The sequence below is a fragment of the Callionymus lyra genome, chromosome 3, assembly GCF_982586985.1.
Source record: "Callionymus lyra chromosome 3, fCalLyr1.hap1.1, whole genome shotgun sequence".
NCBI lineage: Eukaryota > Metazoa > Chordata > Actinopteri > Syngnathiformes > Callionymidae > Callionymus > Callionymus lyra.
The window spans coordinates 19,319,785-19,346,093 of NC_141820.1; the positions used below are offsets into that span (position 1 = coordinate 19,319,785).

Genomic DNA, 26,309 nt, shown 5'->3' on the forward strand with positions numbered 1-26,309 from the left:
AGCGTTAGAAAGGACTTGGAATTTAGAACGTTGTTGTCGTTTGAAGGAAGTAAATCGGTTTCAGAACCAATGAAATGGCATCTATTTTGCCGGGGTTGGAAACTGGATTATCTAAACTGACTGTATTTGACTGTAGCTTCATTAATATGGACGTAGATTTGTTTCTTTATTATTCAATTAAAAAAATTAATTAATAAAAATATATGTCTCAATTAAAAAATAGTTGCTTCAGTAAAAAAAAAAGAAGTATTTCAATCAAAGAAAAGAAAATACTTTGATTAAAAAAATACTTGAATTGATTGAAGCAACTTTTTCTGGTACTGAAATTTTTCAAGACAAACCTTCTACCCATAAAATTACAATTAAATTATAATATTAATATTATATAATAATATTAATATATATATATAATATTAAATATGAAAAATAATATTATATAATATTTTTGAAAATATATTCTTTAATTGAAGTAACTTTTTTTTTAATTGAAAATATGTTTTTAAATGAAGTCATTATTTTGTTTGATTGAAAATATTTATTTGATTGAAGAAACTTTTTTTTATTGTAAATATACTTTTTGATTAAAGTAACTTTTTTTTTTTTATTGAAAATACATTTTTGACGGGAGTCAAACGGAACTTTTTTATTGAATAATGAAGAAACAAATCTACCTCTATACATTGAAACAAAGATTTTGCGCAAAATGAAATACTTTTAATTAAAAAAGGGCCTAAAAGAATGATCTGGTTGTTGAACCATCCCCAACCTTCCCTGATGATCCAATCTTCTTTAGAGTCATTTTCCCAACATACAGATAAACCCGAACGATCACAGCAGATATATAAAAACGACTTCAGTCCACTTTTCCTCTGGTCCCGTGCAGAAGCAGCAACTCTGTATTCAACCTCTCGTCTCTGCGTGGCCTCGATAACAACCCGCTCGCCCAGTTGTCCTCCCACGCGCCGCTGCTCTCGGATCATCCTCCTGCAGTTAGCGAAGGCTCGGGCCCTCCGAGGAGAGCTGTGCCTTCTTTGTTAATTACAGGACGGTCGAGCGGGACCCCAGTCTTTCAATCCCCCCCAAAAAAACGCAGCAGGCCTGGAGAGACTTCCCGTCTGTTTATGTCTGCAGCAGCCATTTCATCAGTTCGAGCAACTTCTCCGGATCATTAGTCAACAGGAACTTGCAGAGAGCAGAGGACGACCAGGATTAGTTTGTTGTAGGGTTTTTTATCACCGTCTGTCTTGCTGACGGTGAAGATCTCTATAGCAGTGGTTCCTCATCCAGGCCAACAAGGATCGTTCTAAGTTATTTCTACACATATTTCCTGTAATTCAATATTTTCCCACCTCCCATCAATCTAATGATATTGTCATTTGTATTTATAAAACAGAAATGTCATGTTTCCAGAGACCAAAGTCACTCCATTTGAAAAAAAAACAACAAAAAAAACCCCGCTTTTTACTGTAAAAGTTACAGTAAAAGTTATTGAAGTTATTGTTATTGAATTATACATTTTTTATCTTCCAAAGATAATGGCCACAGCTTTAACTGTTAGCTAATTTATTATTCAGTACATATGTTTCTTATAATTACTTTTAATTAAAAAAGAAAATGTTCATTTAACTGCAAGTATAACAGGGTGGTAAGGCGAACCAACCAGTAAATAAACCGTATTAAATCCTGCGGTCAATTGCCGGTCTGGGATCTTGGCTCCTGCAATGGTTTGATTTAGTAATTTTGTGTGTCTTATGTCACTTAAAGATCTTAGCATTGTAGAGTGGTTATTAAACTATGCTACATGGTATAAATCCGGATTTCTATGTAGGAAATTAACTAATAATTACATTTTGCCCATGAAATGAATGACAATCTAATGGAATATTGAGAATTTTGAATGAATATATATTAGGGGCTTATTCAATGTGGGATTACACAGACATGAATACATTGTACATGTTCTTGTAAATAGGAAATAATCCTGAACTCAAATCCAGATTCCACGTTTCCACCCCTCGAGTGACGAACAAAATCATCTGCACTCACCAGACATGATGGTGTCTGTGATGTTGAGGTTATTCAGAGAGAGCCCCAAACTCTGTCGGGAGGAGGACGAGGACGTGCTGGAGGTCTCGGACGGGGGTCTGGCGGTCTTGACCGGCGTCGCCGTCGGCGTTGCGTTTCCGCTAGATTTGAGCCGATCGTTTTCCGCCTTCAGCGCCTCGATCTCGTTCTGTTGAGGAAAAAAATGGTTCAATATTGAGCACCATTCAGAGTCAGAACCTGGGAGCCCAGCCACTGCAAAAATACAGAAAATTCGATTTTAAACCGTCTTTTATATTCATGTAAAACTCAGTAATGAGATTTTGTATCCACACTGCGCCACTCTTGTTATTCTGCTTCGCTGCTGTTTGAATTACGGGCTGTAAGCGGGATTGTGATCTTCAAGGCTTTCTTTGTAGTGAAGGTTAGTCTCAGACGTGAAGCCGCACACGAGCCCGGATCTGTGGGCAGACTAAAGGCTTACGCATCAACAAAGATCCACTTAGCTCACACGTTTGTTGCCATTTTCGTCTGTAAAAGTCAGCTGCTTTGAAGGAGCCGAAAATGACGCAGCGTTTTCCAACGTCATTTAAATGATTTCTATCAGACGGATGGAGAATGCGTGAACACAACAAACAGGAATCTGCAGGGTAATAGGGTGGCGTGGGTTTAATGACTAGTTTAGCAGCGTATTTAAAGAAACATTAAAGCCATTGAACCATACATCCTCCGCTACCTATCGGAGGGCAGGTCGCAGAGGTCATGTCCTTGGTCAACCCCAGGTCTTCACCAAGTTGGACATACACAGAATAGCTACATTTCAGAGCCATCTCATCTGGCATCTTTACCTCACTCTTGAACATGATCCTAATAAACCAGGTAATTCCTCTACTTTAAAAACGTATTTAATTATTTTTTTATATCATTATTCCAGATCAGGATTTGGTTGATATGGACCAAAACAACATAATTGGTGAATAAACATTTCCAACCTAATAAGCCTAATGCATTCCATTACATTTAATTTGGAATGGACGTTTCATCCGTTTTTCCTGGCAATCTTCCTGTCCTTCTTACACGCTGGATTTGCCAGGGACCAGCGTCAGGTCGTTTCACAGCTCTGTCTGGTCTGAGGTTGACTCTCCCTTGTTTGCAAATTGGCAATTTTTCATTAGCTCTTTGGGTTAGTTGGCTTTTATTGAGCTTTTAATTTGATTACTGGCTATTCTCCCAATCTATCCCGCATTGATTGGTTGTGAGTCTTTCCTCCCACCCTGCTCTGGATCATTGCACTTTTGTTTGGACTTATTGTACATTTAAAAACTTGGACTGAAAGAAAGGACTGGTTTGCTGCCATCTTGTGGACTTTTTTAGCACGTCGTTTTTTTTGCACCATTTGTTCATTTTATGTTGTGTCTCGTGTATTTCCTTTCACTCCCAGGTCTCTTAATAGACCTAATCAATCTTGAAAGCCTTTAAACTCTATTTATGAAGTGCTTTTGTGGTAAAATTAACAAATAACATAAACGTCAACTAGAAAAACATAGTGGTATTCTTGTGTCGTGAAACCCGTAGATGACAAGCAGCGATGAAAAGCCATACAAGTGACTGAATTCCTCACCTGCATGCGGTTCATCGCTTCCCTGATCTGGTCCAAGTGATGGGCGGAGCTTAGCGCCTCCAGTCGGATGTCCGTCAACTTCAGCTCCTTTTCTCGCAGCTCATTCTTCAGCTGGAGGATGATCTCGGCCTCGGCCTCGGTGCACTCGCACAGCCTGGTGTGGGCAGGAGGTGCAGGTCGGGGGTCATCACAAGGGTTATACCAAGTTCACGCACGAACACACAAAGACACACACACACACACACACAACAGTAGCGCACACCAGTGTGGCGGTGCGGGAGTCAGTGGGATTTTAGAGGGAGTCAGTGGTGAATCAGCACAAGAGGGAACTGAAGCGTTTGAGACAGCGAATCCTTCCCACGTCACACTTTTCCTTCTCAATTTGGTTTTATAATTGCACAGCGGTGTGATATCAAACATCATGCACGACTGAGTGGACACTAATTTAAAGGCACTTTAAATGACGAAAAACTTTGTCTCATAAATTGAATTTTTGATACTTAAAGTAATGGGTCAACTTGGAGTAGAAACTTTTTGCATCATTCCAGGAGCCAACCACCATCGAGACAGTATTCCTGAAACTGCTTGTGCAGGAGTGTATGTTTTACACACCCGTACCTCTCCCTCACACACAGAACTGCTGTGATATCTGCTTGTCGTGGATCGTTTTTACAACAAATGCTGATTTGGTTGAGCGAACACAAGTGTGGGAACAAGTGTCCTTTAGAGTAATTGCTCCAAATCAGTTGGTGCTGTGGTGGAGAAATCAAGCTCCCCTGTGTGTCAAGCAGAACCTCATCAGAAGTTACCAAAAGATAATCATCTTAGATATTATATATATCAAGTCCAATATATTTTAGTTCATGACAGGTGACAGCAACGACATCTTCAGGTGACGATTGATCGTCACTAACTTTGAGTCTCGTGTAAAGCTGTAGAGAATCCCAAACGTACACGAAACAGTTGAACTCTTGTCAGACCAGCCAGCGCCGTTGCAGCGTCAGACAGACATTCTCGCATGCTTTCAATATCCAGCCATCCAAGCCTCTCATTGTCACGACCCTCGATCCAGCCCGACACATGTCAGAGTGTGTTTCCGAACATCCCTGGACAGTGAAGCCAGCTCATCCACCGCACACACACACACACTTACACACACACACACACATTGGTGCCGCCACTGTTACCGAGATCTGTGCCTGTAGACCACATGACCATTTTGCTTTTTCTTTGGTGCCCAAATGAGGGAGGACTTGCTATCGCAAAGGCACTTGCTACAGACGGTTAAGAGAGAGACGAAGAAGGAGGTTGGTGGAGAGAAATAGTTTGAGAAAACACAGCAGGTAAATGATGGAGGAAACAAAATAATTGAACGTGTGTGTGTGTGTGTGCATGTGTCAACTGAATCAATGCATAACAACACTAGAGTTAAGTATGTTTTAATGTATTCATCAATTATTTGTTTTAATGAATTTGATAAATGTTTTACTTTTGATATAATATCAATTTCCCTTGTTTTATTTCATTGTATTTTATTCATCATATTTTTATTTTATGTTATTCATTATAATATAATTAATACTGCTGATGTAAAGTACACTCTGATTTATTTAATGTATTTACTTCACCACCTTTAATTATCAATATGTCTAGTTTTGGTTGTTTCCTTATTACCATCTGGATCCACAAATCTTGTGAAAGATTTTTTATTCCCTCATGGTTCAGATCAGTTCTGAATTGCTCCTGATTGAGCTCACTGCTATAAACTTAATTTAAATTGCTAAAAAAAGGTATTCAATTAAAAAAGTTAAAGAGAATATGGGCACGGATGGCCAGCTTGGCAGAGGTCTGTACCCCCAGAGTGTTTTTTTTATTTATTTAATCCAGCTGCCCTCATTCACTCCTCTTGCCAGTTTCTTTAAAATTGTATCTTTTCTTAGTTTTTTTCCCTTTTATTTTTTCAAAAATTTACCCGACCATATCCAACTGATTTCCTTCCTTTTCTCAACTTTTTTTTTCATGCTCCTTTAATGGTTTATATAATTTTATATCTTCTCCTTTGACACAGCAAACCATCTATTGATCCTTTCATCTACCTTTTTTTTTTAATTATAATGATATTTAAACCAAATGTCACTTATTTTTCTTGAATTTCTTTGTATTTAAGCACAAAACATTAATTCATAACTTTCTTATTAAAATACATCTTAAAGCAGTTCAAATACAAGTTTAAGAAAATATTGACAATGTTAAAAAAAATACTATCAATTAAATAATGTATTTTATTTAAATGGTTACAAAAGGGATTTGAGGATTTTTTTTACATGTAGTTTGTTATTTAAGTCCAAGAACACCACAGCACAGTAAAGGATAGAAAATAATATCATAAAGAAATATAACAACATTTCTTATACTTAATATTTCGATTTTATATTTTACTAATATGAAACATCAAGAACAAACCATATTTTTTCTTTCTTGTTTTTGGTCAACATGATGAAATATCTGTTTTATTCAAACATATTCAATCATTTGTTTTGTCAAATGAATTTGATGCACTGATTGAATAATAAATAGGTTTATATTCTCTCATGATATTAAAACAGTTTTTTAACCCTCTTGTTCGCGACAACACTCACTCTGTGGTGGAGGGCGACGACTGCAGCGTGCTGACGCTTCCTTGTCTGTTGTCGTGCTGCAGTTTGGGCGAGGACGGCAGCGAGTCGCTCATCTCCTCCATCTCGTCATGCGCCGACTGCGACTTGGTTTTCTTCTTGCTGAAGGCCTGCTTGAAGGAGCTGCGCAGCTGCAGGAGGGAGAGGAGAAGCACACGGACACACACGGCCGGTCAGGATTATTGCAACGCAAGACGATACTACTATCTGGAAGTTACGCCATTTCCAAGCACGGGTTCATCGTCTGGTGGACGAGGGGAAAAAAAGAGTCAAGCAGACCGGTTGGAAGAAAAAGAAGGGGGGGGGGGAAGAAGTTTGGGGCGGGGGTTGTCGTATCCATGCCGACCTCGAGAAGGTTAAGAGGTAAAAGAGGAAGAAGCACTTTCATAAAGGAGGAGCAACTATCACTACACAAACACACACATGGATGCCACTGACCTGAGCTGGGAGAGAATCTGCCACCTGAAGATGTAAAACACACCCAACGTTTAGACCACGACCACACACACACACACATAAAGTCTGAGACGACTATAGGATCTAGACTCTGGATGGTGATGCCACCTCGACTGTAGGGGGAGAACCTGACGATACATGTCACGGTACAGGGGCAACGATGCCATATATTGTGATACTGCAGTAACAAGGATATATTTGTAGTACTGTCGAATACTTGACTCTGGTGTTGCAGAATTTTACAGACCACATGACTCTTTTTTTTATTTGTTATGAAACAAAAATATGTTTATAGTTAAAGCTGCTGGAGGCGACTGTATCCTCTCGTCCTCAGTCATCGCCAGGATGTAAAAGCTACTGTTATTTTTATTTTATTCACACTTTATTTATATATAAACCTTAATAGAATTATGGTAAAAATGAATATACGAAAGCCAACAAAAATTAACTTTTCCTTTTTATTGAAAAAAGTTTATTATTATTTATTTTAATCAAAGGTTAACTTAAGGATTTGTACTTTATATACTTTTTATATATACCTGCTGATGTGTGTTTATTTTGGTCTGGCAGTGTGTCAACCTACCCAGCTCTTCTTCTTCTTCTTCTTGTCGTCGGCCTCTTTGCCCAGACTGCCCATGCTCGAGTGACTGGCCGCACTGTTGATGCTGGACATGCTCTCCGACGAGTGCTGACGCCTGATCCGAAGGTCTGGTGCGAAGAAACACAGATGCTTTATATGAGCAGATCCGTAGTGAACATGAGCTCCTGTGTATTTTGAAGACTTTAACTTAATTTGTTCCACTTCCGGTGAGCCTTTGATCGGCTGCTTGAAACGTGAGCTCCTGCAATAATTGCCAAAAACAGTCGTTTTAACGACTACTTGTCCGGATATTATGCTCATATCACTTAAGATATGTCTCAAGCATCTCGGATCTATGATCGTGATGCTCTTTTCAACATCAGAGAGTCGATGGAGGACTTCACTCGCGACCGTTACCAACGTCCGGTGAACGTGTTTCCGGCTCCGCTTCTCATCGACTCGGACTCTGTGGAATATCGTTTGATCTCTCGAGTACCGGGCGATTTCCACAAGGGATCGAGTCGGGCTGGAGTACAGGTCAGGATGAGACGTGCAGTTGCGATCGCTCGGAACAACTCTGACGTCATCGAACGTCATCGGTGTTTGATCGACATCCCTCTCACTGTGTGTGACGACACATCAGCGCTGCCGTCTGTCCAGACCTCAACGAAAGGTGGTAAGATTTTTTCATTTCCTCTCTTTAATTCGACTTTTACAACCGAGTTGAACTTCAGTGACAGCTGGTACCCACGTGACCGCTGTTCGCTTCAAAAGATCCCGCTCTGCGCGCCTGTCAGTGACGCGGCGTCGTCAGTGACGTCATCGGTGCTGAATGTGGGACTTCTTAATGTTCGCTCCATTACTAATAAATCCTTTATTCTTAATGATCTTTTCACAAGAGTTAATTTGGATTTATTATGTCTTTCTGAGACTTGGCAGAGAGAGGAAGAGTTTATTCATCTGAACGAACTCTGTCCAGTAGGGAGCGCTGTCCTGGGGAAGCCTCGCCTCTCTGGTCGTGGAGGAGGTCTTGCTACTGTTTTTAGGGAGAGTTTTTCTTGCAAAGTGATTCAGACACAGGAATTCACTTCTTTTGAGTCTCAGATGATCTTGGTTGGTTCTACAAGACCTTTCTATTGTGTGTCAATCTACCGTCCGCCTGGTCCTGCGGCGATGTTCTTGAAAGACTTTAGTGACTTCTTATCTTCCATTATTCAGATGGAATCTGTTCTTATTCTTGGAGACTTTAATCTTCATGTTGATGACGTCACATCTTGTTCTGCTAAAGAACTTTAACTGAAGCCTTTAATTTTGAGCAACATGTTTCTGAACCCACTCATCAAAAAGGCCACATTTTAGACTTAGTTTTTACTCTTGGCCTGAACATTTAAGGTAAGGTAAGGTAAATCTTTATTGATCCCTCTGTATCTGTACATGATGTCCATCTGAGTGATCATTCTCTTGTCTTGTTCAACCTGGACTTCATCCCTGAACCTAAGCCTTTGAAAGTTAGGTCTCAGAGGCGTGTCATCTCAGCCGATACTTCAGACAGTTTTTCTGCTATGTTTGACCGTCTTTCCTTTGATGACTGTCCAGATGTGGACAGTTTGATTCACTGTTTTACTGATCATTGTGTTGAAATACTAGATCAAGTGGCACCTGTTAAATCGAACTTGAAAATTCAGAAAAAACGGTGCCCTTGGACAAATGAAGATCTCCTGAGTCTGAAGAGACTTTGTCGAAAGACTGAGCGTCTCTGGAAGTCTACTAAACTTGAGGTGCACAGACTTCACCTCAGGGATCTGTTGACTTCTTACAATGAGATGGTAGAAACTGCTAGATCTGATTACATCAGAAAACTGGTAGCAGCAAATAGGAAAAACCCCAAAGTTTTGTTTGACACGATTCATTCTCTCGTGTCTCCTGCTCCTCAAATCACGCCGGTCTTCTGTGAAGCTGACAGCAATGCATTGTTGAGATTTTTCATTGACAAAATTAAATTGATCAAAGAGAAAATCTCTCCCCCTTTGTTGGGAACCCCTACTGTCTCTGAGCCCATCTCCTCCTCTTGGTCATCCTTCTCTGCTGTATCTTTGGGTGATATTTCAGCACTAGTGAACAAGATGAAACCCTCCTCTTGCTCAGATGACGTCCTTCCTTGTAGGCTTTTTATCAAAGTATTTGATGTAATTGGCCCCTGGGTTACCAATATGGTGAACCTCTCCCTTTCCACAGGGGTTTTTCCCAATGCATTTAAACATGCCATTGTAGAGCGTCTGCTCAAAAAACCAGGCTTAGACCCAACTGACCTCAGTAATTTCAGGCCTATTTCTAAGCTCCCTTTCTTGTCCAAGATCTTGGAGAAGGTGGTGTCCGAGCAGCTGTCTTTGTTCTTGGATCAGAGCGACATCCATGAGAAGTTTCAGTCTGGCTTCCGTAAACATCACTCTACGGAGACAGCTTTACTGAAAGTGTCCAGTGACATCATGATGTCGGCTGACTCTGGTAAATTCACTGTTCTGGTTCTCTTGGATCTGTCGTCAGCCTTTGACACAGTTGATCACCAGATCCTGCTGAGAAGACTAAGGGATGAAGTGGGACTGTCTGGGTCTGTGTTAGAATGGTTCTCATCTTACCTTTCTGGGCGCAGTTTTAGTGTATCTGCCAATCAAATGAGGTCTGAATCGGCAGATCTGTTGTGTGGAGTCCCTCAAGGTTCTGTTCTGGGTCCTTTATTGTTTTTGCTGTACTTGATTCCCCTTGGTAAAATCATTCAGAGATTTCCAGATGTTTCTTATCACATTTTTGCTGATGACATCCAGCTCTACTGCTCTTTTGACCCAACTGAGCCCCAAAGGCTGAACAGCTTAGTCAATTGTTTGCTAGAAATCAAACAATGGCTGAGTGAAAACACTTTACAGCTTAATGTGGACAAAACTGAAACTCTGGTGATTGCTCCTGATGATACGATTCCAGGGTTGAGTCAGTACTTGGGTGACTTAGGTCAGTCTGTCAAACTGAGCCTGAGAAACCTGGGTGTTGTATTTGATAAAGACATGTCTCTTGTTCAACACTGTAGAAAACTGACCAGAAACTGTTTCCTTCAACTGAGAAAAATCTCTAAACTTAGGAAAATGCTGTCACAACATGATCTGGAGCTTGTAATCCATGCGTTTGTTTCTTCTCGTCTGGACTATTGTAACAGTTTGTTTTCATGTCTTAACAAGAAGGAGCTGTCTCGCCTGCAGTTGATTCAGAACTCTGCAGCGAGAATTCTGACCCGCTCTAGTAGAAGAACTCACATTTCTCCGGTCCTTAAAACTCTTCACTGGCTTCCAGTTTCTTTCAGGATCAACTTTAAAATTCTGGTTCTTACTTTCAGAGCTATTCATGGTCAGGCTCCTCCTTACATCACTGATCTGATCCAGCCTTACACCCCAGCTCGGGCTCTGAGGTCTGTGGATCAGAATCTACTTATGGTTCCACGCACACGGCTCAGGACCAGAGGAGAGAAATCTTTTCAGGCTGTTGCTCCTAAGCTTTGGAACAATCTTCCTCTCTCTTTGCGCTTGATGGAGTCTACTGACTCCTTTAAGAAACATCTTAAGACGTTTCTATTTGTGCAGGCTTTTCCTTGAATTTCTCGAACTCCTGTGTTGTTCTCGGTGTTGTCTTGATCTTTGAAGTATGTACTGTTTTGAGTATTGTTTTGATTGTTAAAGCGCTTTGTGACCCTGGTCTCGAAAAGCGCTATATAAATATATATTACTTACTTACTTACTTACTTAAAACTACTAAGAACATTTTTGACGACTGAATGCTGAGTGGAATCAACTTTTTGATATCTGTTGTATTTCTTTTACAAAAAAGATCCAGACTTGTGTTTTTCGACTACCTTTGTGAAGATGGTCAGGGCCGTTCAGCGCCACCTGTATGGCGGTCTGCGCATCCGTGTTCTGCGTCTTCAGCGATTCAATGGTCTCCCTCAGCTCCACCAGCTCCGACTCCTAAATGGAGGCGAGAGCGATGAGGCGCAGAAACACTCTCGCGTATCCATGTGTTTTCCTACCGCAGGGCAGGAGGAGGTCAAAGTATTCACAGTAAATTTGCTCCGAGCTTTATCAGCGGCACGGAATGAATAATAAATTGCAGTTTCACTATCTAGATTGAAGGAGCCTCGACCACTGGACTCTGTTTAAAACCCGGAGGCAGAAAGAGTTTCCATTTAAATTAAACTTTGCTCGTCCATGTTTGGGAAATGACTTCAACTACGTGTATGATGTCTGTTACCTTAACCTGTGAGCAAACGCAACATTATTGTGTGTGGGAGATGAACCTTTACAAATGAGGGAGTAATGAAACTGGATTTAAAGTCATTACATTTGATTTATTTTCTATTTAAATAGATAAAAACCTTTTACAGCATTTAAATAAATCACATTTGGTAACACACACTACCTTGATCAAATCATACACACAAAAAGCTAATAATGAAACAAACTGTAAATAACAACAACTTTATGAATCTATATTATATTTTAGTGCTTCTAAGTAGTTTCATATAATTGATGAGTCTTATTGATTTATTTTTTCCTTTTTTAAACATTATTTTCTTATCCTTTATTCAAAGTTAACATTGTTTATGTACACATTTTTTAAATATTCATTTCATTTCCTGGTTCCCTTATTTGTTTTTTATTGTTATTAAAATGTTATATTTTATGATTGAAATTGTATTATAGTTCGTTTTTCCAACTTCTTCTATCTTTACAGGTGAGCCAAGATATTTACAATAAATAAACACATATTTTTATTTTTTAATCATGTGTTTCTTTAGTGTGTGTTTGTGTGTCTGTGGGTGAGTCTGTCTCTAAACAGTTATTTAATGATTCATATTGAATAACTTTAAATTGTATGTGTAGTAAAAATAATTAAAATAATAGTTTGTTTTTCTCTTCTGGCCTTTTTAAAGAGTTTAAAAGTTACAACATATAATAGAAAATATAAAATTAATATTATAGTATTATTATTAATTCTATGTTATTATATAAAAACATAAACAATGATTTAGCCCCAACAATAAATTAAAATGTCCACCCTGTTGTAGACCATATACTGTTAGGTACAGGCAGAGATATAAATATATCGCAGTGGAAAATTAAAATGAAACCTTCAAACGTATTTCAAAATCTCCTGCTCTATACATTTGAGTTTATTTGTACCTTTTGCTCGGCGGTCATGGTGAGACTCTGCAGACGACAAGTCATGTTGCTCAGGCTCTTCTCGAAAGCTGCCACCAGGTGAGACTAGAGACATGAAGAAGTTGAGATGAAGCTTGTTAAAGAAATATGACTATTACAAAGTTAAATCACACATCTGATAATTTTCTACTGATTAGTTGAGGCTGGATTGGGGGTAAAGAGAATGACACACAATATTTTTTTCTTTTATGACAGGTTATGTTATCTCTGGCTCAAGGTGAACCACCTCACTGGCTTCCATAAATGCATATGGAGTGGGTGGAGGTCGTTCATCTTGACCCAGAGACAACACAAGGGATACCACAAACACATTTATTTCCGGGCCTCCGGGTCACCTTGACCCTGAGATAACACAAGAAAATTGCTCATTTTTCCAGGATACTGCAGAGTTCTAAGATGACAAGATTCCACCTCAGCTGGTTTCTTTCAATAAAATGTAGCAGCAGTTCTACTCCGAGTCTCTACTGGATGACCAAGCTATCACAGAGGAAGAGTCATCTTGACTTGGATGAACCTTAATAAATTGTCCACACTGTACAAGTGAGGAAAAGGTTGTGCTGGAATATCTCCCAACAGGTTCTGATCATTATCTGACGTCAGAGTTCAGTAAGAACATTTGACCCGACGTGTGTTTTAGATTCCAACTGACGCTCATCAATAATAATCTGGGTATTTATCTACAGTATAGAATATTGCCTTCTTCTACAAAATAATCTGCAGAACTCTCAGGTACTAAAAAAGAGAAGTGAATAACCATGATTATATTAAACACATTGATGTCTTTGATCGTCCTCCCTCATCACATCCATCATCTTCTTATGCAACATCCAAAAACATTCCAAAAGTACGACATCTGCTCCTAAACAGCTCAATTTCCGGGTGTTAAGGACTTCTCAATGAGCCATGGAAACACTCTTGTGTGTGATTAAAGGTCACAATGAAACCAAACAGATGCCTGACGCGTAGAGAAGTTCTGCTTTGACTGACTAGCCAAGATCCCAGCGGCGCTGACTCGCTGACTTCAGCTGTCACCTGCAGGTCCGGCGCCAGCACTGAAGAGGAATAATTAGTGTCACGGAACAACGCTCAGTAATGGATGAACCGGTTGTCTCGTTTATTTGTGGAGCATTTGTATTCAGGTCTGAGCCTTTTCTATCAATCTGTGTCAATGCTTTTGTTTAGGGAGGTCTTGCGATGGTCGCCGGACCCTCGGCAGCTTGTTTATGTCAAGCGTGAAAAAATTGCTGACTCATTGGTACTAGTGGACCTTAACCGTGGCGTTCGGGTTACAGTTGAGATCGGAAAACAAAGTACAAACTCACACCTTGTTCATTTTGACTATTTTCCTAATAGCATGATATTAAGGAATTCACTCTGAACTACAACTTAATAACCTATTATTAACAGGAAATTATCCAGTTATTAAAGAATAACTTTTGGTGAAAACTAACCTATCTCTATTTACCCATTAATAGGTGTAAGTACCTTGAGAGAAGTAATTCAATATTAATAATAATCTTAAGTAAAAATAGCAAAAATATACTAGCATTAAAAGCATCCTGAAAAAATGTTAGTGTTATTCCCCAGTAGAAAAAGAATGTTAATTGTAAAATACTTTTGACTCTATAACTCTGAAATACATTATGTATGAATATGTTGCTACTTTAGAAATTATTTATAATAACAAATATATATATTTTTTATTAATTAGGACGCGATTGATACTTTTATAGTTCTGATTTTTTTTACTTTAAAAGAGACAGTACCAAGACAAAAGTAACTATTAATAATACTGACACCCAATTAGGGGTAAATAAAGTTTTCACCCACATTAATCTTTAATTACTCCATTATTTCCTATTAATAATCAGTAATTAAGGTAATAATATCATGCTATTAAAGAGCAACTAATGTTAAACTCCAACTCTCCTGATTCACTAATATATTTCAAATGCTGAAGTTTCCCAACTCTCGGCGAACGAGAGGTTACGAGAGCGGAGTCCATGATGACGTAGTAATGGTCTTCACCCCCCTCTACAGCCAGCTGTAATCACGCTCGCTTTGTTTACACAACGACTCTCTTGGAGGTGGAGACTTCCGGGATTAATGACTCGTGGTGACAAACCTTGATGCTTGACACATCAGAGTGAGCGTGGTAAAGGAGATTTAATCTCCAGAAAAACTAACCGTTTTCAGTGGGCGGGGCTCAAGCACATTTTCTATTGTATTGTGAGATACTTAGTTGATCTTTAAAAAGATTTTTAGTTTCCCTTCAAGGGTAGAATATAGTCAATATAGTCAATTATGTTAACTAGTCTGTTAATACACAATATAAATTCAAATATAAAGCAGTGTATTAAAAGTTCATATGTGTTATCCATTGTAAAGTGTTGGCAGAGTTTCACGAAACAAAACAGCGAAACACCATGTGGCGTCTTTCCCGGCGTCCCCGCCCCCTGCACGTGTTCACCTTTACAAATGTCAACTCTACATCTCTGTCCAACGCTGTCTGTGACTCAACTCGCATGTGTCGCGTCCACCTGTCCTCTCAGCGGGAGCCGCCGAGGCGATTCAAACGAGGCCTTTGGCTAAACCCCTCCTCTTCGTCAGGGGACGCCGGCTTTGGATGAAAAAAAAACCCTGAACCTGATTCAGGAACATGGGGTTGGGACGGGCAACTGTCCACCGCGGTGAGAGAAGCCAATTATTGTTCTGGCTGATCACTTCGACAGCAGTGAGTTAAGAGAGGAAGACAGACTGAATATGCAACTGTGTATGACGCCCCTGACCAGCCGACAGAATAAGAAAATAACTGCCTAAACTTTAAAATAGTGTTTTGTTAACAAGTAGACGGATACAGCCGGTCACAGCAGGAGGCCGTCAACACTGGTTCTGCTGGAGGTTTCTGCCTTCTTAAAGGATGTTTTTCCTCGCCAACGCCACACTGTGCATTATTGTGTTGCTGGGATCTGTTTTTCTTTTCTCCAATATAGTCTTACTTCAACCTTTTGAGTGTTTTGAGATAACTTTATGATATGACACATTTAATCTATTCTATTCTATTCTATACTATACTATATACTTTAATATAATGTAATATTATATATTACATTATATTAAACTTATTCTATTATATAATTATTATGTAATATTATTATATTAGACTTAGATTGTATAATCTTGTTCTTTCTCTTTATTTCTCTTTGTTCTTGTTCTTATTTTATTTATTTTTATTTTTTTATGAAAAATTGCTGTATTTGCTGTGGCTATTGGAAAAAAACAATTTCAATAAAGTTCTACCTTACCTTACCTTATTATTATATATTAGAATATAATATAACTTATTTTATTACTTTATTTATTAAAGTTTTGTACACAGCCTGGGATGTTTCCAGTATTTTGACATGTAATAATATGTAATAAACCTTCCAGAATAATTAATTCAATTTCTGTTTTATTTTAATGTTTCATAAATTGTGTTTACCGAGTCTGGTTCTTTTTTAAGGCTTCTAGACAATCTTTGAGTCAAGGAAAGTTTTCTTCCGTATCTCCTATCATGAACTTTTTTTTCCACCTTACATCCTTTCTTCCCGACCTTGTCACCGTCATCCTTATGCTGTTTCTCCCTTCGTTTTACTCCTTCTTGTCATCCTTCCCTAGCTTCATTTCATACCTCTCCTTCGATTCGTTCTACTCTCGTGTCGGCTTACACTTCCTCACACGTCATCTCTACAAATGTATTAAAAAAAAAATGAAGAGAACAGATGGAACCGTTCATTCGAGGTGCACACAACACACACACAGAGCCACACAAAAACACACACACACACACAATCCCTGAACAGTGTCTTCGCACCCGGTGGAAGGGATTTGGTGGGCGTCTTGGAGATTTATATTCCTTCAAGATTCTCGACAGGCTTTTTCCGAGGGAGCGTTGTGATGCAAATGCTTTGACGGCAGCGTGTAAACAAACTCACGTTGGCAGACAGCTGAGACGTCAAGGTCGCGACCTTTTCCTGAGAGGCGTCCAGCTCTCGACGGAGCTTCCTGATTTGCTGGGTTTGGGAAGAAAGTGCAAAACGCTGAGTCAGCTTTTAAAAAAAAAAAATGTGACAGTTATAAAGCAAAAACAAAAAAAAGGTGTTGAACTTGCAACTCCCATTGTGTTTAAGACAGAAGTGGGTGAGGTGCGAACGTAAAGTGAGGGGGATTTACCGTGGAATTTTGGACTGTTTGGCCCTTGATTAAAAAAGAGAAGAGTAAACATTAACACTATGTTGCACGCCTTCAACCCGGAGGCCGGAGGAACAGAGTTATGACATGACATGACATGATTCACCAGAGTTAGGAGAGCAAAACAAAAGGTGCAAGGAAGAGTCAAAGAATGTTTTTGTTTTAAAACCAAAATTTGAATAAAATCTTGAGCTTAATTTGCAGAAAAAAAAAAGATATTTATCAATATTAAACAATCTTAAGTGATTGAATATACTTTAAAAAATGTTCAATTTATCAAACTAAATAACTTATATTGTTTAATATACCTACTTTAATTTAGGTCATTATCATAATTTAGTTTCTATTATTTATTGGAACTAATTCTTTCATGAAAAACTATTATTTTTTTTCTATAAATTACATTGCCATTTGCCATCAATATTATATATAATGCACTTATTTTAAAATAATGAGTTTAAACTTTAGCATTAACATTTAAGGTATCTTTGTTCAATTCAGATTTAGTGCGTTTCCATATCAGCACCAAGGACAGCACCACAACAATAGACAGTGCTCACAATGTCAAGGCAATAGAGGAGATGAAAATATTGAATTGCTTGTTGAAAACCTTTTCTAAGTTCCTCACTTTGAAAAGATGAAAGCAATAAATATACACAAGCCCATTGTCTATCCACTTATCAATGGGACAAATCACCAGAGATGGAAAATTTAAGCAGTGAAAAACTCCTCCTTCTCTATCGCTTTCTTTGCGATATTTTAACCCCTAGAAAGACACAAACTATTCATTATTTATTGTGTGTTGCTGTGAGTATGTTTTAGAAAAGGCTACAATGAGGCTACACAGCAAAGAACGGATATACTTAGTTAATAATATGAATACAGGAAAACCGGCTGAACGACTCTGATCAAATATAAAACAAGCAGATAACAAAAGGAGGATCAAAGAAGAAGCAGGGATTCGTGTCGATGAGGCTGTGAAATAAATAAAAAAAAGTTGCAGGAAAATGTTTGCCAGGAAGTAACTTATGGAAACAGCAATGCAACATAGAGTTAAACTACATTTCTGTTTATTTGGGTCTGCATTTTGATATCACTGTTTTGCTTTGATTGACACCAAGCAGACAAACATGGCGAGTGGGACTCCAGTAAACACAGGGAAGGAAGTGAAGTCGCTCATGCACCAGCGTTGAACTCGTGTTGCACTCACAGCCAAAAGTTTAGGAAGTTTAGTTTAGTTGTAAGTCATTTGTGTACTTTGAAAAATGAGCTGCGATGCGTGGTCTGATGATTCTACTTCATGATTCTCTGAACTTTTGCACAGATTATTTAGATTTGACTCCTTGACATGATTTTAATGAGGATTTATGGGATTACATGAGATTAAGTGGTTGATTGGAACACAGCAGGGGCTGATGGCAATTTCATGAACCCGTCAAGCAAACACATGATGCTGATCGGAGCATTTTTTAGATCTCATACTGAACTCGTTTGTGTATCAACATGTGTGACTGTTCATGCCAGTGTTCACCCTTTGCCTCAGTGTTGCTTCCTAAACTTTTGGCCAGAGTTAAGGAACATGCAGGTACGGAAACGATGTCTCTCTCACCTCTGAATGCGCTTTCTCCTCCGTCTGCAAAGGAAAAACAACCCCAGACATATTAAAGTGATTTTCTGCAGCTGAAGGACTGCAGATGTGCTCACGGCCATATCAAATATAAGATACAATTCATGAAAGGGTTAAAGGTCTTGTATTAAAAACCCTCACATGCACCACAAGGATTGTATTTGGATTGACACTTTGGTGCTGCTTGTCATGTATGCATTGGAAGCAAAAATCTGAACTACTAAATAGAAAAAAAATCTTAAATTTGGTAAAATTTCTGTGATTTAGTAAAAAAGCCAATTGAAGTTTCTTCAATGGAGAATTTAAGTTTAAGAAAATAGATCATATTCATAATATATCATGTTAGGAAGGGAACTATATCGTTTTTTTTTTTTCTTCTTAAGGTAAAAAAAAAATACTCTCTGTGCAAAGGTGAACGACCTCCTTGGCATCCAATAATAAAAAATGTAGTGGTGGAGGTCGATCACCTTGACCCAGAGACAACACAAGGGATACCACAAACACATTTGTTTTCCAACCTAAGGGTCACCTTGACCCTGAGATAACAAGGGTTAAAATCATATTTTACAGTGTGAAAAAAGTGTAGAGGGATTTAATCACCATTGCTGTTTAAACATCACATTTTTATGAAAACATTTTTTTCCTCATATATCTTTGCCCCAATAATATATATATATATATAAAAAAAAAAACAGTTGAAGGCTTTTCTCAGCAAATTGTAAGTGCGCTTGAAAAGAGATTAATTATATAAACAGATCATGTTTAATTCATCTCTGTATTTGTTTAAATCTGTTGATGCTAGTGTAGCTGTGATCGTTTACTTACCGCAGAGTAAAGTGAAGACGTGCTGGAGACCAGAGAAAGAGAAGATCCGTGGACTGCAAACAAGAAGTGTCATCAGTATAATTGGTGAGTAAGTGTAAGTCCAAACCCCTAAAATAGAACATAATCCCGACACACAGCTGGAGGCTCCTTCAATGGAGATGTTGTACACGAGGTTTGACTGACAGCTCAACACTCTCTCATTCAACACGGCAGAGTTCAAGTGAGGACAACGTTTTTGTCACCTTCATCAGTGCTGTCCCTGAAGGAGCCGGAGCGGCTGATGCCACGAGGACGGTCGTCCAAAGAGGTGGCGCTGCCTCCTAGAGGGTGACCTTCCTCGTAGAGGTCAAAGGAGTCCTGTGCCGGGATGCTGTTGGAGCGGCTCATGCCGCTGCTGCTGCCCCCTGGTGGCTGGTTGTACTGAACGATGTTAGTCGGGCTCACTGGTGACAGAAATAACCGAGTGAAAACGTTGGAAGTCAAAAGAGCGATCGAGGGAAGTTCTTGGAAACTCACAGAGGTTTGAATGGTGGTACTTTCCAGTGTTGGTGCAGGAAGCCCCTGGGGGGGACATCGGTGATTGGCTGCCTGTGTCCTGGAGGCCGCCCGTCGAGTGGGACCTCAACCACTCCATCCCGTCTTCATGTGACGTCTGCCTGGACGAGGGAGGGTACCTGCAACCGCAAAGACCATCTTGAACCAATCACAACTCGATCACCCGTTTTTGGTCACATGCAGGGGGCGTGTGTGGAGGTCATTCATGGTGAAGGTCAAAAAAGGAAAACATGCGCTCGTGTCACACCAACATGCGTTCAATCCGGTCGTGTAACGCTTCTGCACATGCGACCCATCGCTCTGTATTCAGGACGCTCCGACAGCTAAGAGGCCTGACAATCAGCCATATTTAATCCTGGTCGGATCATAATTGAGTTCACGCTCATCCCTTATCCAGCGCCGCCTCTTCTCCTGCCGCAACCATTTACTACGCTTGTCACATCCGACCCTTGACGCCCCGCCTGCTTTATGCAGGGGAATTATTCAGGGTCAGTCTTCGACGAAAAATGAAGCAATTTTCTCGTAAAGCTGCACGATTTCAGGAAGTACATGTGAATAAATCCTGCTGCATATGTAAATACATTGTAATAAAACATCTTAAACATGTTTTATTTTAGAGTTTAAACTTTTAGTTAAAGACACATTAAGGCAGCTCATATTCATTATGTATTTAGAGAAAATTATATGTATGTTTTCTTTAAATGCACAGTATATTAGACATCTTAATATTATATATATTTTGAATACTTCAAGTAGAATTTTCCTTGTATAGAAAACAATTACATTATGGTTCATAATATGTTTTAATAGTTGAATTTGGGAAAAGAAAAAACTACAACATTTAAGTTGATCTATTAATATTAAGGGGACATGGAGCAGTAGAATTAAATCGTCTCATATTTTATTGATTACACTGAAGATTTTATTTAAGGATAAAACTTAATGTGACATTAGAATTAGTGAGTGTGACGTGCACAAAGATGGCCGACGTGCAAAGGTTCATGCAAACTAAGCTAAATTGATCTTTTAATATTGGAAAAAAAGAATCAAGATTCATTTGTGTTTAATAATTAGGGGTGATAAGAGAAAAGGGTAGAAACTGAATATTTGCAGGAGATAATCATTTTTAAAATATCCGACTGAAAAAACGATTTGACTGTAACGTCACAAATAATAGCAGCCTATTATTGTGGTGCAGGGACTTCACCAGCAACTGTAAATCAGTCAATTTCATGCAGGTTTGTGCTTCAATGACAACAGAGAGAAACATCATTGTCTGATCTATCTGTACCTCAGTCTCTTTTTTGGAAGCGTGTTTCTGTCAAGAGGCATGCTGTTAAGACACAGAGCATGAGATGAGCACAAGAAATCACAAAGAAAGAAAACCTTTTTCGGACATCTAACACGATCAATGACACGACAGTGAGACGCCGAGGACGTTGATGGATGAAGTATGGTACGAGAAACAGATGATATATCTTCAATCGATTGTTTCATTTGTGAGGTTTAGATCAGTCTCCTGAAGCGACAAGACCTGTTTTTCTTTTAACAGACTCCATCTTTCGAGAGACTTAGAAATCAACTGAGAGTAAATATATATTTTTGTAAGAGAAATTCACACATTTATGGCATGAAGATGATTTTAAATACTACTTTTGTTACATGAGTACAATAAAGGGGTCATTCTTGAGCTTAAAACGTTTGAAAACTGTTCATTTAAGTTCTAATAATGTATCAATACATGGTAAAATAAATCACCTTTTTATAATGAAACTTTATTCCTTTCATTATTCAGTTATTTTGAATGGATACATTTTTATTAGAGCATGATTTTATAGACAGAAATGATGACTTCGTGCCAACTTCTTTTTACACATACCACCCACATGTTGGAGCTATAACAAAGACACTGTTTTCTTAGGTGAGATCATGAACAGCGGATGACCCCACTCAAACCTTTGCGGGAGCCAAGGTCTTCCACATATTTTGATATGACTTATTTGATATTTTAGTCGTTGGATATCTCTACAAATGATAGAGAGAAACTGTTAAAATCACATTTGTTTTTGCTGTAAGATGAAGGAAAGGATTTAAGTGAGTTCAGATGAAACAACAAATCTATAATATTGAATATCAAATTTAAGGACAACATATTTTTATATAATATTATTGTGAATTATATTTAGTGAGACGTTTTTTTTGGCTGTAGAGCTGACATTGTAAAACGACCCCCTTGTATTTAATCAATTAATTTAGTTTATTTTCTATGAAATTGACAATACATTGATAGTAAAAAAAATAATAAATAATTGATGTATTTATTAATTCATTAGTCTAAATTGTTTTGTTAAAGTCCAATGTTCTTTTGTTTGTAAATAGTACATTTTAATAGCAGTCATATAATATTTTAATAAAATAACAAGATTTAACCAACCATGGTCTTTGGTTTTTAATTGGTTTGAATTGTTGATATTGTTTATATAATAATATACTAATAGTACTAATATTTGCTTATTGTGAGGCACATCTGAATATCTCTTACTTCTCAAATGAAACAATGAGGACTCGTCTTGCCTAATCATTTTTTTTTACTCACCCCTCAGACAGGGTGGACTTGACACTGCCGGTTCGCGTGACCTTGGGCCCGTGGTGACCCAGCGGCAGATCAATGGACTCAGAGCTGGTGTGCAGACTGGTCATGCTCTGGCAGCTCAGTGTGTCCTTGCTGCCGGCCGACGAGCTACTGGCCGGCCAGGGCCGGGCGTTGGAGGGTAGGGAGAGGCCCGAGGCCGGGCTGGAGGCCGGGGAGTCAGTGCACATGTCAGGGGTTTTACCATACAGCGGGCTGCTGCCTCCGCTCAGGCCGCCCAGACTGCCGGTGCCAGAGGAGGGCGAGTCCAGACTGGCCTGCCGGGCCAGCGTGCCGTGGGGGCTGCCCAGTATTGACGGGCATTTGCCAGAGTCAGGCGTGCCTGGAGAGCTGGCTTTGCTGCTGGCTTTGGTACCAAACAATCTGGGGGTAGAGAGGTTGGATTCAGAAATGCTCATCAAACAGGTTCTGACTGAGACATCCCGGGTCAGAATGACTTTGACTTAAAGGATTCAACATCCCAATCATTCCAGTCTTAAAAGTAGAACCGACTTTTTGAATTAACTTTTTGTTTAAAAATAATATTCCGCATTAAGGTCCAGATCTGCTGTGGGTTTTATTGGCCCTGAGGTTATTGATTTTAAAGGTTATATAATTCCACCTTAAACCAGCATGTGTGTATTTGAGTTGGTGGAACAGTTTATACAACGATCACCAGACAGACACGATGAGACTCATGTAGGAACATCGAGGCACAGAGACAGAAGCAGAACTAGATGTGAGTGTCGTACCTGCGGAAAGTGGGGGAAGCAATGTCGGGGTATTTGGACCCCGGTTGCCTGAGACTGGATTGGCCCGCTGAACTTGTCGGGCTGGACTTCGGCGACGTCGACAGTGCTGACGCCGAGTCCTGGTCCGACACCGTCACCTTCTCCTTGTCCGTCTGGTTCATGTTGATGGGGCTGGAGCGGTCGGAGCTCACCTTTCCCGCCTCCCTGCGCTTGGTGGCCGCCTGAGACCCCGCGGCCGACTTTCCGCCGACGGTGGAGTCGATGTTGCTGGAGCTGGAGCGGTGACTGCCTCGCGCCGCCGCCACACCGCCAGAGGATTTGGCCGGTCTTGGCAGAGAGCGGTATTGGAGGGGGACTTTAGAGACCCCACACGTGAGCAGGATGGCGTCGTCTTGAGGTTGTGAACCATCCAGGCTGGTCTTACGTACACCGCCTATACCGGTTCCCTTGGTGAGGGCGGCTGAGGATTTGGGCGCTTTGCCCAAAGTGGCAGAACCGCTAGCCAGAGTGGCACCACTGGAGGTGATGAGGGTACCAGTGGCTCCTGGGATCTTCTTGAACCCGAAAGAAGCCGTCGTGGTAGGGCGACCGATCCCAGACGGCGGTTTCTTGCCATCCTCTACGCCGCCTTTCCCGGCATCTGAGGGGGAGCGCTGGATTGACGCCGAGTTCTTGGAGGAACCTTTTCCCTTTTCTGAAGCTTTGACATCGTCAGTTTTACCTGCAGATGATCAGAAACATGAATAAGTTGATGTGAAAATCGATAACATGAAGGAAAAATGGGAAGAACCTTGAAAAATAAAACTAAAAAAATGCAGGGACCTGGAACCTTCCACCATTTTTCGAATATAGGCCACATTAACAGAGGAATAAAAGCTATAATCTGGAACTATTTCTTGTCAGATGAACTGCCTTTCTTCATCGGAGACCAGAGGTTGACAACTTTGGATCCATGTTGCCAGAGATGAAAACACTGCACAGTAGTTTGATCTAAACCCACCCACCCACACGATCAGTGTCAGAAGTTCACAGCAGCAGATTCTCCTGCAGTGTTCTGAGCCAGAACTGCTGTGATCTTTGCTTGTCGGAGATGTTTTGAAAAGTAAATGCAATTCAAAGAAGAGATGAGCATGAAAACAACCGGGCATTACAACAAATGCTCGATCAGAAATTTCTGTGGTGGAGAAATCAAGCCACCCCTCTGTCAACCAGACTAATTAAAGGATATAATTCTTAATCATAGCGAGGGATGATCGTGCAGGAGCACTGATTTTGAGGTTTGCGTTTCCAAGGGGGGGTTCAATGCCATAGTTTCACAAGGTGATAAAACTCAATTGGACCTCTGACTGTACCTGGTGTTTTGAGCGTAGCAGCGCTGCACTTGGTCCTGGGCGGCGTGATTCCCACTTGGGCCGTCATGCCTCTCCTCAGCGACCCGGTCTGCGACATCTGTCCGAGCGCCGTGACCTTCGGCGCGACGTCTTCATACTGGCTCTGAGCCTGCGACGAAGACGACGACGATGATGACGACGACTTCCAACGCGAGGAGCTTCCTGAAGGGTCCATGCTCGAGTCCAGCTCCTCCTCCACCTTCTTCAAGTCTTCAGCGCCGACCCAACTGCTGCTCACCTCTGGCTCCGCATGTTTGGACCGGTGTTCTCTGCTGGACTGTCGAGGATAAACGAAGGAGTTTAATTCATTTTATTTTTTCGATTGAATTCAGTTTTTTAAGTTCATCCCGGTCCAACCTAGTAATTGGAAAACAGGCTTGGAGTCGGCGGCTGTTTATCTGGCAATATGAGATGCCAGAGTAGAGGTGGCAGAAGTAGCGGCTTGTTGCTGTGCACTGATGGCTCAGGCTTGTCAAAATAAAGACAGTGAATGCTGCCTGGTGTCACTGGGTTGTACTGGAAGGCACAGCGGCACAGAGCAACTGTCACTGTTGTCCCAACCAGGAACTCTCTCAGTGGTCCCTCAAATAGTGTGTCTAGTGTGGAGTTTTAAATTCATACAGCGGGTAGTAATGCTCCTCTTACTCCAAAAACGCCAGAAATATTTTTTAAAGAGCAATATTTTTTACATTTCAACCCTTTATATATGTTTTTATTAACAGCTGTTTTGGAAGAAGCGTCGTAACTCTTGTTAAACCTCACAAAGATCGTGGCTCAGAACCTTCTTTACTGTCTTATGAGGCATCTTTCTTAAGGTCTGATGCTAATACAACGCTGTACATTTAAGTAAAAAATTTTCAGGTGACTTGGCATGTTACAGTCTTTATAGAAACATTTTTTCCATATGACTTTTCTACATTTATTTCAATATACAAATGTCTGGAAACGTTTTTGTTTAAATAAACCTCAACTAGTTATTATATTCAAATATGGCTCCCCTTATGATATTTATAGACTAATTAAATGCTTTCTGGAACTTCATTGAATATTTATTTTGGAATAAGCTGCGTTTTAAAAAAAGATTTCCTGCATTTTAGAACTTTAAGATTGATTTTCTTTAGTAGTTTCAAGATTGTTGTCATTTTTTTTCATCTCCCACTGAGTGAAAGAACATTGGGCCCAAATGTATTTGGACTGCGGGAGGAAACCAGAAATCACAACGTCATGTTGGAGACTTCGATGAACTGGGAACTTAGTACTTCAGAACTTTTGAGACTTCTTAAGACGGTTTGTCTTGATTAGAGTTTGACAGGATCGTTTAAAGGATTATCTTTAAATGATAATTCAAATTTCTTATTCTAGTCCTGTTTTTAAATCAACAACAGAAAAAACAACAACAGCGTCCGTGTGTCTAAAGGTGTCAGACAGTGTTAACAAGCCCATCATGACAGACATCTGATGTAAGGCATTTCATCAAGAGCCAAAGATAATTGGCAGAAATATGCCTCATTTTCTTCATTAAACATCATTTTCTTGCCTCTATCATCGAGAAAAATACCTTGAAAATGCTTAAAACATCCAATACATTTTTGTTTCGGCTTTCTACTGTGATACCTACAGTTTATCAACAAAAACACAACGCATCTAAATAATGTAGCATT

At 39.7% G+C, this 26,309-nt stretch overlaps 1 protein-coding gene across 2 annotated transcripts in view; it reads right to left on the reverse strand.

Moving 5' to 3' along the window:
• Positions 1-26,309, reverse strand: part of nav3 (neuron navigator 3) — a 158,731-nt gene that overhangs the window by 7,810 nt on the left and 124,612 nt on the right. Inside the window, exons 14-30 of one of the 2 annotated variants that reach the window (XM_087786857.1) lie at positions 24,610-24,925; positions 23,258-23,978; positions 22,473-22,889; positions 21,168-21,209; positions 19,838-19,995; positions 19,564-19,764; positions 19,322-19,374; positions 18,479-18,502; positions 16,852-16,875; positions 16,614-16,691; positions 12,598-12,681; positions 11,271-11,382; positions 7,379-7,503; positions 6,304-6,470; positions 4,852-4,938; positions 3,665-3,818; positions 2,047-2,233 (exon numbers count right to left, since the gene is read on the reverse strand). In XM_087786857.1, the coding sequence (XP_087642983.1) occupies positions 2,047-2,233; positions 3,665-3,818; positions 4,852-4,938; positions 6,304-6,470; positions 7,379-7,503; positions 11,271-11,382; positions 12,598-12,681; positions 16,614-16,691; positions 16,852-16,875; positions 18,479-18,502; positions 19,322-19,374; positions 19,564-19,764; positions 19,838-19,995; positions 21,168-21,209; positions 22,473-22,889; positions 23,258-23,978; positions 24,610-24,925 (2,950 nt within the window). The remainder of the gene's footprint in view (positions 1-2,046; positions 2,234-3,664; positions 3,819-4,851; positions 4,939-6,303; positions 6,471-7,378; positions 7,504-11,270; positions 11,383-12,597; positions 12,682-16,613; positions 16,692-16,851; positions 16,876-18,478; positions 18,503-19,321; positions 19,375-19,563; positions 19,765-19,837; positions 19,996-21,167; positions 21,210-22,472; positions 22,890-23,257; positions 23,979-24,609; positions 24,926-26,309) is intronic. The other variant, XM_087786858.1, reaches the window with a different exon arrangement.